General features: G+C 42.0%; 2 protein-coding genes across 2 annotated transcripts in view; one reads left to right on the top strand and one right to left on the bottom strand.

Moving 5' to 3' along the window:
- The window catches only part of kek6 (kekkon 6), a 1,119,682-nt gene that overhangs the window by 29,742 nt on the left and 1,069,599 nt on the right, over positions 1–20,341 (top strand). The gene's annotated exons all lie outside the window — the stretch shown is intronic.
- Positions 8,386–13,788, bottom strand: LOC135698866 (uncharacterized). The gene has a single exon (XM_065219011.1). It carries the CDS (start codon positions 13,786–13,788, stop codon positions 8,386–8,388), a length of 5,403 nt encoding a protein of 1,800 aa, XP_065075083.1.

The following is a 20,341-nucleotide window of genomic DNA, read 5'->3' as shown; positions in this document are numbered from 1 at the left end:
TTCAAAATTTCACTTTTTTGGCCATATCTCCGCAACCCAATGTGCGATCGGGATAAAATTCATTATTTCATTCGTCTAATGGGAGAACCGAGAGGGCGACTCTATCTACGATTCAGAAAAAGAATTGTTTTGCTGTGATTAGCTACGCGAAAGCTGAGTAGATAGAAAGAAGCTTGATGACGATTCTGAAGATTTCCTGCAAAAATATGATGCGCGATGCAAGTAGATGCGAGAAATGAAAGAAGATTTTCCGAAGACTGATTCGCTAGTGTGAGAATCTGGAAATTATATTTAGATGTGTCGCCTTCCTCAAGTTTCACTGAAATCGGTTCAGCTATCGTCGTAAAAAGTGAGTGAGAAAATTTGTTTCCATTTCAAAATTTCAGTTTTTCGATCATGAATTCGCACTTTTTCTCTTCTATGAATAGATTTCAATAAGGTTTTATTACTTGCACTAATCACTATTTTGAGTGATTTGAGGTATCGCACGATGCATTTCGGCGCATGTTAGAATCAGTCCACTTCCCGGGGGTACTAGGTACATCTAAAAGAGGCCATTGCACAGTGGTCCAGGAGGGTGTTATTAATTAATATTTGTATCCTTATTTTCATTAATTATATTCAATAATTTTTTAGGGTTATGCAGGTAAAAACTGAAAAAGTGAATAAAGATGCAGGTTACTCAAGTTGGTGTCTTCAGACAAGTTTAGATTTGAAAAAAAACGCATCTGATGGAGGGGTCGTCCATAATTTAAATCCCTTAGAACAAAAACTAAAATTTCTAACTTTTTTCCTATGCGTTTTAGAAAAATAAAATGTTGCACAAAGTTGTAGATCTTATCATTTCCACAAACTTTGCCGCAAACATCAAAGGTTTAAATCGTCGGTTTCATTAAGATATGAAGTATTTTTTAAGGAAGGTCCCTTCAATTCTTTTTTTCAACCATAACTTTTTTATTTGATTTTTTCATGGCATACTATGTGAGAAGGAGTTTTTTCATTTATCAAAACAAGCAACTTTTTAGAATACTTCAACACGCTACCTCACAAATGCAACATGTTAAGAGCGCTTATGTGTTCAAAACATACGATATTCTGGTGGATAATTTGCAAATTGGGGCAACCACTTTTTTAAACTAATGACGTGATAAAATTTTACGTGCTTTGATGAATATTTTCATGTAAAAATATCAGAGGGGAAGTTGTTTTTCATTCCAGGACAGCTAATTTAAAACCATGGTTTTTACCTCAATTTTCCTTAAAATTGGCTCTTTTCTGAGCTAACTTTTATACATGGTGAGTTTTGGATCAAGTTCGGTTCTGGTCACTTCCCCGGGGGCATCCGGTAAATGCCTGGAAGGGGCTAATGTGGTCATAGATACTTAATATGGACACCATTGATCATGTTGTTGAATTTTAGTGTATTGTAGATGACCTGAACGAAACCGACACATCAATTTCGTTCAGGTCATCTTCTCTGTTGACAGCGTTTAGATTTTCCCCCGCACGACCACAAATAAGATTGGGTATTGGTACCGGTAACATAATTCACAACTTTTGTATCGAACATACTGAAATACAGTTTTGGAACAACTGGAAGCTCGATACCATTTGATCGATATATGGTTGGATTCAGCTGACCGATTTGCCTTCCCTAATAAACTGGTACCATACACTAACGATATCATAGATGGTATGACCATACCACATACAGTTGATATGATATCCCAAATTGGTGGTTATACGCTTCTTATGGTTATTGTTTATGTGGGTTTCCATATGCTCAACTTATTGTGACGTTAATTGTGCATTTGCTATGGAAAACAATAATTTTCTTGGGCGACATAAAGTAGCAGATGATGGTAGAGTATTGACCCAAACAATTTCCTCCGTAGCTGACCCGGTTTTCTTTGCTACTATACGCAGAGGGGTCGAGAATACGGATATGTGCGAATCACTATACTCCTTAACTTCACCGTCTTTGAGCTCGTCACTAAAACCTTGCTTATATTTGGCGTGATTACTGCTGCCATCACATACCCACTTGTAGATAACGGTTAGTTCATAGCTTCCATAGAACTGTTGCAGTTTTTCAACAGGAACCTGACTGCTTATTAAGCGGGTCGTAGTGTGGTCCAGAAGTTCTTGAAGCCTAACTACTGCCACGGATGGCGAAATCGATATTCCTGTATAAGGCATAAGTGTAATTACAGTTTTAGTTCATCCTATACTCCCTTTTAAAATTTACCAGATGGATAATACATTTCCTTTGCTCCGAGAATTTTGCCATACGCTGGATACATATCTACGCCGTTTTGAAGAATACTAAGCTGAATACTCGTGTATTGCGCTTTCGATAAATTATGTTTATATATAAACGCAAGATCTTCTTCTGGTCGTATTCCCCAGAAGAAGCTCTTGCGTTTATATGCAAACATAATTAGATTTTGGTTTCTGAGGTTACCATTGAACTTGGTGCTTTCATGATGATCTCTAAAAACTCGACATTCTTCTTTCCTGTTACGTAAAATAAGGTACATAATGCATTTGACATTAATTTCAAATATCATCAAGCCAGGTATTAATGGCGGTTCAACACTAGATGCTGCGGCAAGCATCAGTTCCTTTGGAGAAAATTGCTCCCGCAATTCATGCGCCCTATTTGTGCTCGACTATGAGAACGTTTTCTTGGGGTGACCCTTGGCGTACTCGAAACGTTCAGCGTCTCAAAAATTAGTTTTCCCTTCAACCAGTTCAAACAGAGTTTTTCAAATATTCCCCAATGACGGCTGCTTTTCCTTCACCAATTGTTGAACTTGGCAATGATATCTTTTTTTTTCGCTTCCGTGATATTCAACACACTACTAAATATTGTTTTGTACATGATCCAACATCTCGGTCACAACTTCTCTTCCATTAAAAGGTTAACCAGCTCCTTGTTTGCAATGAATATTTCTGTAAATACTTATGACTAATAAAAGTCCTACAATACTTGTGGAAATACACTTACTTTCCGTTATCTTCAAACCCTTAAGCTTCAGCGCGTACAGTTTTCTTGTAAAATACTGAATAGTAATACTGTAATACTGTATAATAATACTGTAAAATACTGAATAATGAAAACTTCGACTGATTCACAACTACCAGCCCAAGGCTGAAAGCCTTCCTAATAAAGATAAATTAATTAATTAATTGATTCACAACTGGCGAAACTAGAGAGTATCAATACTACAAGGCTGGATACTAGCGATTCGATTGAAATTCGCTTCGTCAGATTATTTTCGGTTAACGATCCGCGGTATCGAAGGTCTTGAATAGTTCTGATCATAACGTCAGTTTTGATACTCTCCGAACCAACTAAATTCAAATGCATAGATAACTTCGTTCAAATATTGTGGGAGATACTTCATGCTGATGGTTAATATTGACGTATGAACTACGTCATTGTGGAATAAACTGGTGTGCAAATCGACAAAATAGTGTGACGAAATAGTGTCAGGTTTTGAACGCTTAAAACTTGCCCAATTATGGATGGATTTTGAATCTAATTACAACATTTGATTAAAATTTGATGTAAGATCCGTTTGGTGTAAATATTATAGTGGTTTATCAATAGTAAACTATAAAAAAATGATCAAAAAAATTTACCATCATCGATCATTTAGTGCTCGCTTGCTAACGCACTTGCTATGACTATCAGGCAGATAACCGATAGTGAGGTTATAAAAGAGTGCACCTGTAATTTGTTGTGTTAGTTCATCTGCGGATGTATTAATGCAAGTGAATCGATCAAAGGAGATCGAGCCTTTTAAAATGTTCATCGAGATTTGGCTAATAGTTTTTACACGCCCGTTCAAAATTATCCAAAAATGTGTACAATAGGATGAATTATTTTCGGAGTAAACAAGGGAAATCCAAAAATAGGTAAAAGCTTTGCCAACAATAAGGTAAAAACTTACTTAAAATTAATTAATGGGTCGATTTTTTGGCGTGTTAACTAAACAGAAGTTTGATGTCTTGGCTAAAGTTGTTCAAATGGATAAAGCGTATTGGATGGTGGAATGCTCAGTTCATAACGTGCTCATCAGGTAGTGAGAGCGTGCCATTTGATCTCTAATTACTTGCTTAACATGACATCCCGATTTGATAGAAGGTTGGTGTCATCGGAAAAGTTGTGCAGGTGTACAATACCTATTAGATGCAAAAATGTTATATTATGTCCAGTGTACGGAAAAACTCAAAAATTCAAATCTCATGCATGAGTTTATGCGTCTATGAGTTTTGCCTCGCAAGACTCAACGTCGCAAAAATCACCGATGAGTTTTCAGTTTTCATTGCTTTATATTTTGGTGTTATTCATTGTTATTCCTATTGTTTGCGCATCAGGAGTTGGAAAACTAACACAACATGCCTAGGCATGTTGTGAGTGTGAGTGCGTGAATATGCATGATAATCGTACGCGAGTTTATTCTCGCAGGGAGGCTCAAAGAATGATATTTGAGAATGATTTTCCGAACACTTATGATGTCAGATGCACTGCAATGTATTATAAACTGGAATGTTATATGAAATGCATTTTAACTTACGATTGATTTTTTTTATTATTTGTTTTCCGTTGAACTTGTTTTCCGTACTGAGTACAAATGCTACCGACACCAGGAAGGCAGCTCCTGCGCCTGGACCCTACATATCGACTTATTAACTCATGAACCGGGGACCAACGGTTTTACTTCCCTTCCGAAGGAAGCCGTGATCATGAATTTTATGCCTCAGAGGGGGGGGGGGGGGTGAGAGGCATTCACGCTTACCACTACACCACTGGCGTCGCTAACGATAAGTTTCAATTATTATTCAGTTACAGATCGTTTAGTGTCCATGTTTGGAACCTTATCTCAAATGGGATAGGAACTAAATATTGAGTTCTAAAAATATAGTCTTCATTCTACGATATTGAGTGTCACCTAATTTCAAATATTTGAAAACTGAATTGATACATTGTTCATTTGGGAATTAAGTTTATGTTTTACTAATCTAGTGAATATTATTGAATGGAGCAACAACAATAATCGTGTAGTCCTACGTCAATAATGCGGTTTTGCGCTGTATACAAACCCTATCTTTTTAATGACTTTGATAATGTCAATAACATAATATGGCACAAATCTCTTAAAATTAGCAGAATCATAATGTTGTAGTGTGATATTTATATTTCAAGCTGTGTGGTTTTCTACAAAAAATACATATTTAACGAAAGAGATGATTAAACTTTGAAATAAAAGAAGTTAGCTCAGAAAAGAGCCAATTTTAAGTAAAATTGTGCTAAAAACCATGATTTTAAATTAGCTGTCCTGGAATGAAAATTAACTTCCCCTCTGATATTTTTACATGAAAATATTCATCAAAGCATGTTTAATTTTATTACGTCATTAGTTTAAAAAAACTGGTTGCCCCAATTTGCAAATTATCCACCAGAATACCGTTTGTTTTGAACACATAAGCGCTCTTGACATGTTGCATTTGTGAGGTAGCGTGTTGAAGTATTCTAGAAAGTTGATGTTTTAATAAATGAAAAAACTCCTTCTAACATAGTATGCCATAAAAAAATCAAATAAAAAAGATATGGTTGAAAAAACGATTTTAAGGGACCTTCCTTAAAAAATAGTTCATATCTCAATGAAAACGATGATTTTAACCTTTTATGTTTCCAGTACAGTTTGTGGAAATGATAAGATCTACAACTTTGTGGAACATTTTATTTTTCTAAACCGCATAGAAAAAAGTAAGAAATATTAGTTTTTGTTCTAAGGGATTTAAATTATGGACGACCCCTCGATCAGATGCGTCTTTTTTCAAATCTAAACTTGTCTGAAGTCACCAACTTGATTAAATTGCATCTTTATGCACTTTTTTAGTTTTTACCTGAAAAACACCCTCCTGGACCACTGCGCATTGTGAGCATTGGGCCTGAATATGGGGATCTGAAACATATATTCTGGAACTTGTATATGCCATTCGTCTATCCGGGTCTTGGAACGAAATTGTGTTTTTCAAGTGATATCATAGCCTTTAGCCTGATTCATCAACACTTTCTGAGCACGAAGTGTTTAGAATCGTATTAATAAGCTTATGGATTGTTCCTTTGATTGTCGATTTCTCCATATTTAGGTAGTGGAAGTTTAATCCCTCACTAAGATGTGCTGTCCTGAATTTATAGAATTTCACATTTACAGATAGCAAAAGTAGTACTAAGTACTAAGTACCCTGGTAACAATATGATGCTTAACATGTGTTGTTTCAACTATTTTAATTCAGCGGTAGTTTGAATAATTGTTTAACGTAGACCACGTTAACCTTTGTTCAGATTTTAAACATCTAAATCTGGAGATTTTAATCAGCCTAAAGAATAACCTGAGCAGGAATGAATATCTCGATACCTTAAATTGGTATGGATGAGCCTGACATAAGAGGTTAAATACCAACAAATATTACCAAAACTATGTTCCCACAATACCATTCCAATGCCAAATGATGATTATGCAATACCAAAACAATACCACCCAGGTATTCGTTTGGTATACAAATATAAATTTTTGGTATTCACATGTATTTGCCATGTAATTTTTTGGTATTGTTCTTTGGTTTTACCTCTTCTGTCATGCTGGTCAATACCAAATTATAATCTTTTTAATGCATTAAACAACAGTCTTTTGCAGCCTTTGTTCAGCCGTTTAGTTTAACTTCAACAAAAGTTTATAGAAGATCGCTTTATATCTTATTTTTTTTGGGATTCCCAGGTAACAATTTGATGCTTAACAAGTGTTGTTGTAACTATTTTAATTCACTTTGTTTGAACATAAATAGAAGCACCCTACCACCAAACATGTTCCACACGAAATCGTACTTCACCTACTCTCACACACAGCTCTCACGATCCTCTCTTATCAGCTAATCTCCTTTCCACGAGTAGATTGTAGGTACGAGTGAACAGCTGATAGGGGCAATAAATTAGTTATCCACCAATCGCGCGCGTATACAGATGTTTTTTTATCATTATTCCTGTGACCTTTTTTTGAAGAAGAATAAATTCCGTTCCCGTTGCAAATAACCGCAATTAATTAAAGTGTAAGGTCCGAAATCCGATCAATTTGTGATCCTGTGCGAACATTTTTGGTCCTTCGAACCGGATTTCGGGGACTTTTCACCTGAAAAAGGACCGATTCAGTGCGTGTGATCACGAAGATAAAGAACAGTGATTTATGGAAAAAGTGTTTTTAATACGTGGTCTGCAGTTTTTTTTTGAACAAAAATGTTCGCACAGGATCACAAATTGATCGGATTTCGGACCTTACACTTTAATTAATTGCGGTTATTTGCAACGGGAACGGAATTTATTCTTCTTCAAAAAAAGGTCACAGGAATAATGATAAAAAAACATCTGTATACGCGCGCGATTGGTGGATAACTAATTTATTGCCCCTATCAGCTGTTCACTCGTACCTACAATCTACTCGTGGAAAGGAGATTAGCTGATAAGAGAGGATCGTGAGAGCTGTGTGTGAGAGTAGGTGAAGTACGATTTCGTGTGGAACATGTTTGGTGGTAGGGTGCTTCTATTTATGTTCAAACATACCGCCCACCTTGGAATCTCAGTGATTTCAATCTAATCTAAACACTTGTCTTCTTCGATACTGCTGCCGGTTCCACGACGTCAATGACGTGGACTAACTTCTCCTTCTTGATACTGCTACACTGCTACTACTGCTGGACGACTGCTACAGCCCAACTACTGCCGGAACTTGGCACGAAATGACTTCGATCTTCTTCTACGACTGACTGACTTGAGGTCTGACACGGGTGTGTCCACGGGTTGGCGACGGAAAGAACTATCTAAAAAATGAGAGGGTGCTTTTTAAACTATTTAACCCAACTATAAATCGACTTGCCTGGAGCGGAGGCCTCCTGGCCTCCGCGGGCGCCGAAGCACCAACGATGATTCCATATCACACGGATAAATTGCTTGGAAAAACGGATGTGTTGACCACCAAAACGATGACGATGCTCAGCGAGGCTCCAGTTTGGACGAACATCGGATTAGGGTGCCATGGATTCCCCTTATCCATCAACGCGTCGTTGAAAATCATCATCCTACTTTACGGAAAGGAATTGCGACAAAGTCAGGAACGTATCGTAATGACAGACAGGACAGCACCGTGAACTTCACACATGCAGAACGATACAGGATGCTGATCACCAATGATGGATCAGCGAATTACGGACGGATGGACTGGACTTGGTAGACCTCAAGATGTTCCGGATTTCCGGAATTGGAAAATGATGTTGACAGTGGTTAGTTCTGGTCGCACTGAAGCACGAGCAGAGCGCTGTTTAATTTTGCTCGGAAGCAGCAAGATCGAAGTTGTCACTTATCGGTAGGATGCAAATTTTGGAAATTGCCCTTCGGTACAGACCGTCTTGCGTTTTGACAGTAACTACGCGAATGTTTCCATCTGAGCCAGCATGGATGTCAACCACACGTCCTAGCTTCCATTTCAGAGGCGGGAGGTTGTCCTCTTTCAACAGAATCAAGGTACCGATGGAGATGTTATCGCGCTTGCGGGTCCATTTTGTTCTATTGTGGAGATCGGAAAGGTACTGAACAGACCACTTCTTCCAGATTTGCTGAACATAGTCCTGAGCTCGCTGCCACATAGACAGCCGATTGTGCTGAATATTTTCCAACAATGGTTCTGCAATCGCTGTTAATGGTCGCTGGACGAGAAAGTGTCCAGGAGTTAACGCTTCGAAATCCGACGGGTCGTTACTGATCGGAGTGAGCGGTCGAGAATTCAGGATGGCTTCTATTTGTGGCAACACTGTAGACATTTCGTCATGCTGGAGCACTCTGTCGCCGATAGTGCGCTTGAAATGCCCTTTGAACGATTTCACCGCGGCTTCCCATAAGCCGCCGAAATTGGGAGATCTTGCCGGAATGAATCGAAACTCTATTCCTTCCTCTACTGCTCCGCGTGCAACAGAATCGTGGAATCCTTGATCCATGAATAACTGCCGTAATTCATCCAACTGACGCTTGGCTCCAACAAAGTTCAGGGCATTGTCGCACATGACTAGGGCTGGTCTTCCCCTGCGTGCCACAAATCGTTTGAAGGCAGCAAGAAAGGCTTCACTGGTCAAATCGCTCACCAGTTCAAGATGGACTGCCTTCGTTACAAGGCAGACGAAGATTGCGACAAAGTGTTTCCTAGGGAAGGATCTGCGGATTGGATAGCTAATCAGGAACGGTCCGCAGTAATCCACGCCTACGTTCAGGAATGGTGGCGCTGGAGATACACGTTCGGATGGAAGGTCAGCCATTAGCTGATCCAAAACCTTCGGTCTGTTACGGAAGCACTGGACGCATTCATGAATGACAGTGTTGGCTAGGCTTCTGATGCGTGTTACCCAGAATCGCTCCCGCACTGTGGACACAAGCAGCTGCATCCCAGAATGGAAGTTCTTGCGATGATAATAGTCTAGGACCAACTTGGCCAACGGATGACGGTGACACAGGATTATCGGATGCTTCCGACTTGCTGATACTGGTGCCTTTGCTAATCGACCTCCTACACGTAATACTCCATCGATGAAGATAGGGTTGAGCTTGTTCAACTTTGACGACGGGCTGATAGACTTTCCTTTCTCCAATGCAGCGAATTCCATCGGAAACGATTCTCGTTGTGCCAGTCGAACCAGGACTCCTAGTGCTTCTTCATGCTCAGGATACGACAGGAAAGCAGTACGCCTCTCATCTCTATGCTGTGTATTATGGACGAAACGGCGTATTCTTGCGATCAATCGGACCAAGATAAAGAGCGACGAACGAAGGCTGAATATTTCACTGACTGGTTCCGATGTTGCTGGCAGTGCAACGATCTTTCTTTCCTCCAGGAGTGCTTGATCAACTTCTTCTTCTGGAACATTCGACGGCCATATACTAGCATCTTGGCGAAGCCACAGAGGACCTTCGAACCACAGCTTTTCATACTGTAACTGGGCTGGAATCATTCCTCGAGAGATAATGTCGGCCGGATTGTCTGCACCGGCTACATGCTTCCAGGAACTTCCCTTTGTAATGTGCTGGATTTCAGACACTCGATTCGCCACGAACATCTGCCATCTCGATGGCAAGGATGACAACCAGTACATCACGATCGTAGAATCGGTCCAAAAGTGAGCTGTGTGGTGGATACCGGTACTGCTCACGAACTTCTCGTACAGATGACTGAGGAGTAGCGCGCCTGACAACTCCAGTCGTGGTGTAGTTTGTTCCCTTTTCTTCCGCTTGAGATCCTCTAGAGGTGCAACTTTGGATTTCGCTGTGATGAGACGAACTTCCACTGATCCGCTGAATGTGGTACTCCGGAGGTACAGACATGCTCCGTAGGCTTTCTTGGACGCATCGCAAAAGCCGTGAATTTGAATTGAAGCAAGGTCCGTGCAGAACGCCACCCACCGAGGAATCGAAAGCGAATCTAAAGCCGAGAGATTTCTCCTGTATTCGATCCAGAAGTTCTGCATTGCTTCTGGTAGCGATTCATCCCAGTCACACTTCTGTCTCCATAAATCTTGCACGAACATCTTCGCAATGATGACGACTGGTCCCACCAGGCCAAGAGGATCGAATAATCGAGCCGTGTCCGCAAGTACAACTCGTTTGGTAATAACTGCATCTGCATTCCAGACGGGTGACCGAAATAGGAAGCAATCAGTGCTCGTATTCCACAGCAGACCTAATGTTTTGACAGGAGCGTTCGACATATCAAGGTCCAAGGCAGATTGATCATCTACGAGATGAGTTGGTAACTCAGCCAGAAGAGCACTGGAGTTGGAATTCCACTTTCTCAAGTTAAATCCACCCGAGGAGGTTAGCTCAACCATTTCCTTCACCAAACGGATAATGGCTTCGATGTCATCGGCTCCAGTCAACATGTCATCGACGTAAAAATCATTCTTCATCGCCTTCGCTGCAACGGGATACTTGTCGGACTCAAGCTCTGCTAGACGTTGCAAACACTTGGTAGCTAAGTAAGGTGCGCACGCTGTCCCGTATGTGACTGTAGTCAACTGGTAGATACGAATTGGCTCGTTCGGTGAGTTTCTCCACAAGATGCATTGAAGTCGTTGATCCAACAGGTACACCAGTATCATTCGGTACATCTTCTCGACGTCTGCAACAACTGCTATTCGATGGAGGCGGAAACGTAGCTGAATTGATAAAAGATCGTCTTGCACGACTGGACCGACCATTAGCGCATCGTTCAGGGAAACGCCCGTGGAAGTTTTGCAAGACGCATCGAACACCACACGCAGTTTTGTGGTGGTGCTGTCCGGCTTGAATACAGCGTGGTGTGGGAGAAAGTATATCGGGAAATCTGAATCGTTGATGTCCACTTGCTTCATATGGCCTAGCCGCTCGTACTCGTGAATAAAATCCTGGTACTGAGCTTTCAGATCTGGATTTGCTTCCAAGCGTCTTTCCAGGGCGAGAAAACTTTTAGTAGCGATTAGTTCAGATTCTCCAAGCTGCTGCATCACGAACTCCTTCTTCGGGAGGGACACTACAAATCTTCCACTGCTGTCCCGTGTTGTTGTTTCGTCGAAAACAGCTTCGCACGATGACTCTTCCACAGAATGGATGCTGCTGGATTTGCAGGATTCCAGCTCCCAAAATCGTGCTAACTGGTCTTGGATGTCCGCTAGTGTACATGAATATGACACTGCTTGAGGCGGATTTACTGGTTGATTTGGAATGGGACCAGACACGACCCAGCCAAAGACGGTGTTCTGCAGAGTTGGGCCGGTTTTTGATATCTTGCTGCGCCCATCGGTAAGGAGATCAAAGTAATACTCCGCTCCAATGATGATATCGATGGGTCCTGGATCACTGAACTGCGGGTCTGCCAACACGATGCTGCTAGGAAGAATCCATTGACCGGTGCTGACCTTTCGAACGGGAAGTGTTGCTGTCAACTCTGGTAGCACATAGAACGGCATGTTTTCGGTATACGACGAAATATCACCAGATCGGGGAAAGATGAATGCCTTGACCATCCTTCGCGATATGGATTTTGATCCTCCAATTCCTTGGACCGCCAAATAATCCGGGAATCCTTGAAGTTTTAACCTTTGACAGAAATTGGTGCTCATAAAGCAATATTGCGAACACGAATCTAGTAAAGCTCTGGCTAGTCGTGTCGCTCCATACTGATCTTTAACGCACACCACAGCAGTGGATAGCAGTACGTCTCGAGTACGGTTTTGGTTACTGATTGACAGTGAAATTGTGTTCTGACTAGTGCATGTCTGGTTTGTGGTGAACAGTGGTTTAGTGTTCTGCGAGAGTGTAATAGGGAGAGCGCTTGTGGAAGGTTGAGTGGTTTGGTTGGGTATAGACTGGCCTTGAGTGTGTGATTGTGTCTGGTGTTGCTGTTGGTTCGCTGATGAAGATTTCGCTTGTGACGAGACGGAGGATTTGACAGACTGATTTGAGTCATTGTGCAACAGGGAATGATGTTTCTGTTGGCAATGGTGGCAGGACCCCTTGACGCACGACTTCGACTGATGTCCTGCTGATAAGCAGTTGAGGCATAATTTGTTTCGTCGTGCCATGTCGTAGCGTTCGGGAACCTTCAGTTTCAGGAACTTGATGCAGCGGAATGCAGAATGGAATGCCTCTCCACAAAATGCGCACTTGTTCCATGATTGAACTGCAGAATTACTCACTCCAAGCTTGGGCCGTTTCTCCTGGACTGGGATGGACTTCACGGGAGCGACTGATTGTAGTACGGAACAGTGTCCGCGCAGAAACTGGATTAGGTTCGTGTATGTGGGAACCTCTTTCGAGTTGTGATGTGTCTCCCAGTGTCGAAGAGTAGCGGAATCTAAGCGCGAGCAAACCATGTGTACTAATATGGTGCTCCAATTGGCGGTCTCCTCTCCGATTTTCTGCAGCATCAACAAGTGTTTCTCGAAATCACCAACCAGCTTACTCAGTGATTCGTAACTCTCCTTCTTCATAACTTCTACCGCAAACAAGGAATCCAAATGGGCCTTGACGATTAACTTTTTGTTTTCGTACCTCCGTTCCAGTGTTGTCCAAGCTACCTCGTAATTTACTTCGGACATCTCCACCGAGTTGATCTCTTGTAGAGCTTCGCCCGTCAGTGAAGATCGTAGGTACGAGAACTTATCCACAGCTGTCAACTGTTGGTTATTGTGTATCAAGCTACGGAAAGTGTCTCGGAAGGTGACCCACTCCATGAGTTGTCCACTAAAGTTCGGCAGTCTTATTTCAGGCAATTTTACTCTCGAACCATTGGCTGGAACGGCTTGCGGTACTGGTCGGGCATCAGGTCTAACTCCAACAAGATCAGGCTTCGGCATTAACCTTGAAAGAGCAGCCTTCAAGTTGTAGTAGCTGTTTTCAATCTTCATAACGATCTGCACGTTTTCTTCCTCTCTCGCCTTCTTCACAGCATCTATGCGAACTTGATGTTGTTCCTTGGATATCTTGATTTCAGTTTCTTCTGCAGGAACAATGTCATCCGTCAACAACTCAATTCTTCGACGGACTGTGTGGAATTCCTTGAACACCTCCTCCAATCTTTGCAAGCGGATTTCCACCTGATCACTCTGCTCCTCTTCATAATGATCTACGAAATACTGCATACCATCGAGAGTCCTCCGAATGTTCCTTTCCTGCTTCTGAAGTTCACGAAGATTGTTAGTCATGTTCACTACTCACTAACAGCACTAATTACTAAGAAATTGAATAGGACACTTCACTGCCACCGATACTATCACTTCCACTGTGCACTTTTTATTCACAATAAACTCCTCATCGACTCGACGTCCCGCGCGATCTCGCGAAGCTTTGGATAAAACTGTGAAGATTGACAACAGCGAGTGGAGAAACCAAACAGACAACAACCAACAGGAGAAAAAGCCAACAATTGCAAGACCAACCGTCCAATTCCGTGGAGAAAATTGCAGATACTGCCAAGGCTCGATCCCAATGGAGAAAAACACTCAGAAATAATCGAAATTTCAATTTATTTACCACTGTTCAATTACATGCAGTTTGACTCCGGCGGTTACATGCAAAACCACCACAAACCATCACAGATCATGCAACTAGTACTTCCCCGTTTCCAGCTGTGTCGGTCGTCTCGGTGCTATTGGTGTGTATTGTTGTTCTCCTCAACTGGTGCAGGAACGTGCAGCAAACTGCCTAATATCGCCTGTCTATTCTTCACTGCTATCGTCACACTTTTTATACCGCAGCTACCGTCGCCATCACACGGCACTTGTGTTACGTTAGGGTCACTGCTCTTAAAAAAAAAACTGTTGCGACACAGACACACCTACTCTAAAACTGGACTTGGCTCCAACAAAGTTCAGGGCATTGTCGCACATGAATAATTGTTTTATATAGACCACGTTAATCTTTGTTCAGCTTTTAAACATCTAAATCTAAGTAATTTTAATCAGCCGAAAGCTTAACAGTAATATAAATATTAAACTTTTCAAGGCACTAAATAAAAAATACTCTACAACCCTTGTTCAGCCTTCTTTAAAAAAAAAAATGAGGCTGCTCTACCATTGACTTACTGGATTTACATATTTATATCGTTATTATACGTCTAACAATTACCTTCATTTTGGGACTCGAACCGGCAGTACTGTTTCACAGGCATCAACTATACCTACTGGACCACTTAAGCATTTTTGTGGCATAAGGTTTAATCATTACCTTGAAGCACGTCAAATTTAAATTGAATAATAGCAACGGGAAGAGTATTATACAGCAATGCAAAATTTGCTCAATTTCAAGTGCAGTAAACACAATGTGGACACAAGTGCGCGATTTATTTCGATGGTCATGAGGATGCTATTTTAGTGCCATTTTTCGAAGTGAACATCCTTTAATATCCATCGAGTTCGATAGCAAGGTTGAATTGATTACATATGTTAGGACTATACACTGAATGTTTGACACTCTTGATTAGAATCCGATTTTCTTCAGATGCTCAGAGTGACAATGGGAAAATCAAAAGACAAAGCCAACCCATGCGACAATTGCATGAATTTTCTGTTTTCATACGAACCATCTCAGATTTAATTCAATATCATTGAATTCCTCGCCACCCCTAACAGTAAAACACTTGTCGAAAATTACAATCCACAGCAGTACGCGCGATATCCGATCCCTATTCGGCGCTCAGTGCTCACGCAAGTGGTTGGAAACAAATCCTTTTCAATCCCGGTGAATTCTCAGTAGTGCTTTCGTACCGATTCAAGAACACTTCACTTCCTCCCAACATTGCGGAGACGCGTATAGCTGACTGATGAATCCCACAATCGCCTGCGGGTGGCATGTTTCGGAGCCAACAAGAGTGGCTCTTGCAAAGATTTTGAAAATCAGATTCGATGGAATTTTGCAGTCTGCTTTGAAGAATCGGAAACTATAATCAAGCGTGATTTTCTAGGACTTCGACAAGACAAGCGCTCAGACTTTCTTCCCGGAATGACATGCTTTACGCTCTTACACACGTGGCTATCGGAAACATCAGTAATGGAAGTGCACTACACGCTGTAAAATGATTCAGAAGAATCACGTAGCCATCAACGAAACAACGCACATAACGCCAGCAGTATTCCGCGGATCTATACGCGTTGGGAAAAATAATGGTGGGCTCCAATGAAAATCTTCGCAATACATCTGTATGGCTACGTGGGTAAGTGTGTAGGCTTGCCCTCACTGGCTTTTCTGGATTCTAGGAATTGTCTGACAACAGCTAAATTGGATTGCTATACTTCAACGGGGATCGGCATGACACGAAGGCGCGGTTACAAATATGGGTTTTTGAACTGCGCCTACTGCCACAGGCTAACCGGTCACATAGCTAGGCATATCGGCAGAGCGTGTGATGACACGAACAACAGAGGGGCGACAAAGATCAACCGAGCAGCTTTGATGTGACACGTCATGCAGGAGGGGAGTGAAGCGATGGAAAAGAGTTCATAGAATCTCGCCCCATGGTGAACTATAGTAAAAAATAAAACAATTCACTTAGGTAGAGAGATTGGTGAAAAATTCAATGAATATTCCTACTAGTTTGAAAGTGCCGGACGGGGACTGTTTAGAGGGGAAGGGGAGGGGGTTTATTGGTGTTATATGGATGATTGAGCACGCAAGAGAGGGAGTGGTCCGAAATGTTTAAAAGCCATCACCGTGGTTTAGAAAAAAATGTTTTAACCATTCCAACCATAGAGGACAAAACAAAATGGCTTCTAGCTTTTTTGTTTTATTTTATTTTTTTTCGAATTGAAATATTGCGTGAGGAAAAGTCAACTTCTTGTAATATGTACTTCTCTTTTTCTCTGAGGTGGATTCATCCCCGGATTAGCATGATTTTTTTTGACTTGTTACATGGAAACCTTCCACTTGTTCGTTCAATTTTGTTGAAGGTATTTATGTGGGTATTTTTCATCCGTTATAATCTTGGCAACACAATTAGAAAAATTCATGTGAATTTAGGTGCCCTGAGGGTGACATTTACGAGCGTCAATTTTGACATCAAATTGAGGCATAACAGACGCAAGATATAGCTAAATCAAACGTACTTCTTTTCGTCGAGCAACGATGTTTGTTTACGTCTCATCTTTTATGTCAAAGATGGATTCCATCACGTTTAAAATTAGTTATTTCTAATTGCGAAAGAAATACTAACTTAAGACCGCCGATGGAAGCAGAATCAGAAGATGTGAATTCTATCCCCACCATTAGCATTGTAGTTGTGGCCGAAGAGTCGCATCTCGTAAATTCCCATCACAACATTTCTCAGACATGATTGATAGGGCATATCTGCTATGCTATGCGAATGATTAAACACATGACGCAAGACCAATCAACCAATCAACTTCTTCTGCATGTCGTGCTCTTGAACAATCTAGGTGTAGTCGTCACACGTGAAACGCTTCTTATTGGAGTAAGCCATGAGAGCGTCTGGTTCGGTTGACGGTTAGAAGTAATGAGAGAGATTTATTAATTCAAATAAAAAACTAGCCTACTACTATAGAAGCAGCTTACTGGTCTTCAACACTCCTCCTTAAGGCCGGTGCACAATAGATACGTTTTCAGCTTTTTTTTTACAGTTAGCCCATGCATTATCGGTCAAAAAACCCGAAAACGTATCTATTGTGCGCCGGCCTTTAGGCTAGCGTCTTCAAATATGAAATCCCATTGCGGTTACGTTCAAGCTTGACTCGTTGAAGCGGCTTTGTCAAACCATCTGCACCCTGGTATTCTGTCTTGACGTAGTTAAGTTTGATAATTTTACGGTCCAACGCATCACGGATGTAATGGTGCCGGATATCAATGTATTTCGTCCGGGGTATGTATCCGCCGTTCCGCGTGATACAATTTGTACTCTGGTTGTCACAGAGCAACTCGATCGGATTTTGTTCGCCAAACTACGACACCAGTCCTCGCCACCATGACGCCTCTTGTACCGCAGCAGACAACGCCATGTACTCCGCTTCACATGCTGAGAGTGATACGGTGGTATGTCGCTTACAGTAGCTCCTCCTTGCAACAGAAGGAATAACCAACGAGCTTCGAGTCGCCGGTGGCAAAATATGCTAATGTCATTTTTGATGCTAATATCAGAGAACGGAGAAGTTGCTTAACTGCCTCCCAGTGCTTCGGTCTGTGGAAGTTGTTGAAACGACTCAACAAGTTAACGGCTAACAGTAAGTCTGAAGGCATACACTGTGCCCGGTGCATGCTTATCCGACAATTTCCTGGTATGGAACTATCTTCATCCGCTCGGCTTCTTCCACAGTCTACGGCGACATCTCCTTTGACAGTTTTTCAGCGGTTTTCATTGGAGTGGTTACGGCCCTCACATACTGCATGTTGAACCGACGCAAGATAGAGTCGATGTAAGCCTCCTGGTCCAACGAAACTGAACCTTCCGTACGGGTGATACGGATGCCCAAGGAGCTCGTCGCAAGCCTCAAATCCTTCATCCGGAATGTGCTACTCAGCTTGGCCTTCAGGCTGTTCTTCAGCGCGATATCGTTGGAGAAAATCAGCACGTCGTCAACGTACACCACAACGAACAAAATCGATCCAGTAGTACTGGCATGGATCGTACTCCACTTGGATTAGTCTCAGCTTCTTCAGCACGGCGTCCAGTTTGATGTTTAAGATCCTACTGGGTTGCTTGAGACCATAGAGTGCTTTGTTCAAACGACATACCAGTTGACGTCCTCTGGTTTTCACGAAATAAGGCGGTTGTTCCATGAAAATCTCCTCTTCCAGATCTTCCTGCAGGAACGCAGTGATGGCATCCATCTGGTCCACCTGCAGATCGAACTTTCCGCCAATGCAAAGATGTACCGCAGTGAACTGTGACGAACGACAGGAGAGTATATTTTGTCGTACCCCACCACCTTTTGCTGAGAGTCTCCCTTGATCACCAAGCGAGCTTTGTAGCGGTCAAAATTACCACTTACGTCGTGCTTTCTCTTGCCGTCCTGCCTTTCGGGAGCTAGTTCCGTCAACGTCCAAGTTTTGTTGTTGATCAGCGTGTTGTACTCCACGTTCATCGTCGTCTTCCAGCGTACGGAGTCGTCTGTGCATAGTGCCTCCTGGTGTGTCACCGGATCATCATCCATGCTCCTAGCGTCGACTTGAATTGCGGATTCTGCCATTCCGCTGGATTCTGCCATTCCGCTGGATTCTGCCATTCCACTGAACTGGCCCTGATTGGCGGTATTCATGGAGGTCCCAACGCCATCGATATTGGTATCACGGGTGGGTCTCTGTGGGGGATTAATATGCGGCAGACCTTTGATTGACACTTGAAATTTATCATAATTACCTGGTAGCCTGTGCTCCCGACCACTGCGCTGCAACACCTGTGACTGAGGTGGATGTGAAGATTGTCGCGGTGGGAGCACGGAAGTCACGTCAATCACAGAATCTGTGGACATGTTGCTCTCACTGCTGCTGTCTTCACTCTCATCGGTTGCTTCACAGTTGGTGAAAAAACGCCTTCTTCAGACTCATTGGGCTGCGGTTGCAACGGGGCTTCGTCTAGAGACAGCGAAACGACTTCCTCGATGTCTAGCTGTACCGGCATGCGACGCCGTGGGACTTCTTGCTTCGCTTTATGGTCATGTCATTTTAGACCATGCCGGAGATCGAAGAGTGCTCTGCTTGTAGATTGAAGCGAAAAAAATATCTTCCGTCAATTGTTTGGATTTTGCGTTGTTCCAGATTTTTTCTTAACAAAAAAGTGATATTGGTGACGAACGGATACTTGAATTTCCTGAATCGAGTTGCACAGTGTGTGGATTGTTTCGGACGGCCAAGTGGTGGTTGAAGAGTACATTTGGGACAGTCCGTGCAAGCTCTACCACAAACCGGATTACCTCGTGAAGCGAACCGTCTACAATTGCGACTTCCCCTCTAACACATCAGGCCAGCTTGTTGGGTTCATTTGGCCAGCTTTGGTTAGTTCGTTCCATTTTGTCCTTTATAATATTTTCATAATTATTTCCGAGTACTAGTACTATGTAGTACTAGTGATACTACAAACATTTCTAACTAATTAAATAGGCGTCAATCAAGCAATACAGCTTGATTGAAAGTTGCAGTACATTATTAATGATTCCCACATTGAAATGTTTTTGAGCGGGGCGTATCGTATACGAGAATGGCTTCGGAATTCTTGCGTTCTTGAAATAGGCTTTGGAGTTGTGATAGAGCTGCGAGGGGAGCGACTCTATCTAAGATGCAGGAAAATTTTTGCTTTGCTGTTGTGAGATGCACTCGCGCTTAAGATAGAAACACGATTGATTATGATTTTGAAGATTTCCTGCAAAAAGGTGGAGAGCGATGCGAGTAGATGGGTTTAGATGCAAGAGATGAAAAAAGATTTTTCTTAAATTGATTCGCTAGTGAGATTTTTCCACCATTTAAAATCGAGATTTAGATGTGTCGCACCCCTCGTAGAGCTGTCACCTTTTGACTCCCGGATTTAAGCTTATTGTAATTATTAATATAAAAGATGGTTGCAAGAGGATTCTATCCATAATGCCACTGCCAGTCAATGGGAGTTAGATTGTAAATACACGCACACACACATGTCTTTAGAGACCTTGCCAATTGACAAAGGCTATCCAATGTCCCTGGAACAGATTCCGGAAGCCCCAGAGGATGTGGCAATCCTCTAATTTAATCAAAAACTAGTTATGCGGTATATTAAAATTT

Source organism: Ochlerotatus camptorhynchus, unplaced genomic scaffold, assembly GCF_037179485.1.
Source record: "Ochlerotatus camptorhynchus isolate MF236.1 unplaced genomic scaffold, CSIRO-AGI_Acam_v1.1 ptg000096l, whole genome shotgun sequence".
Lineage (NCBI taxonomy): Eukaryota > Metazoa > Arthropoda > Insecta > Diptera > Culicidae > Ochlerotatus > Ochlerotatus camptorhynchus.
The sequence above is the reverse complement of the archived record's forward strand: the minus strand, read 5'-3'. Positions and strand labels throughout refer to the sequence as shown.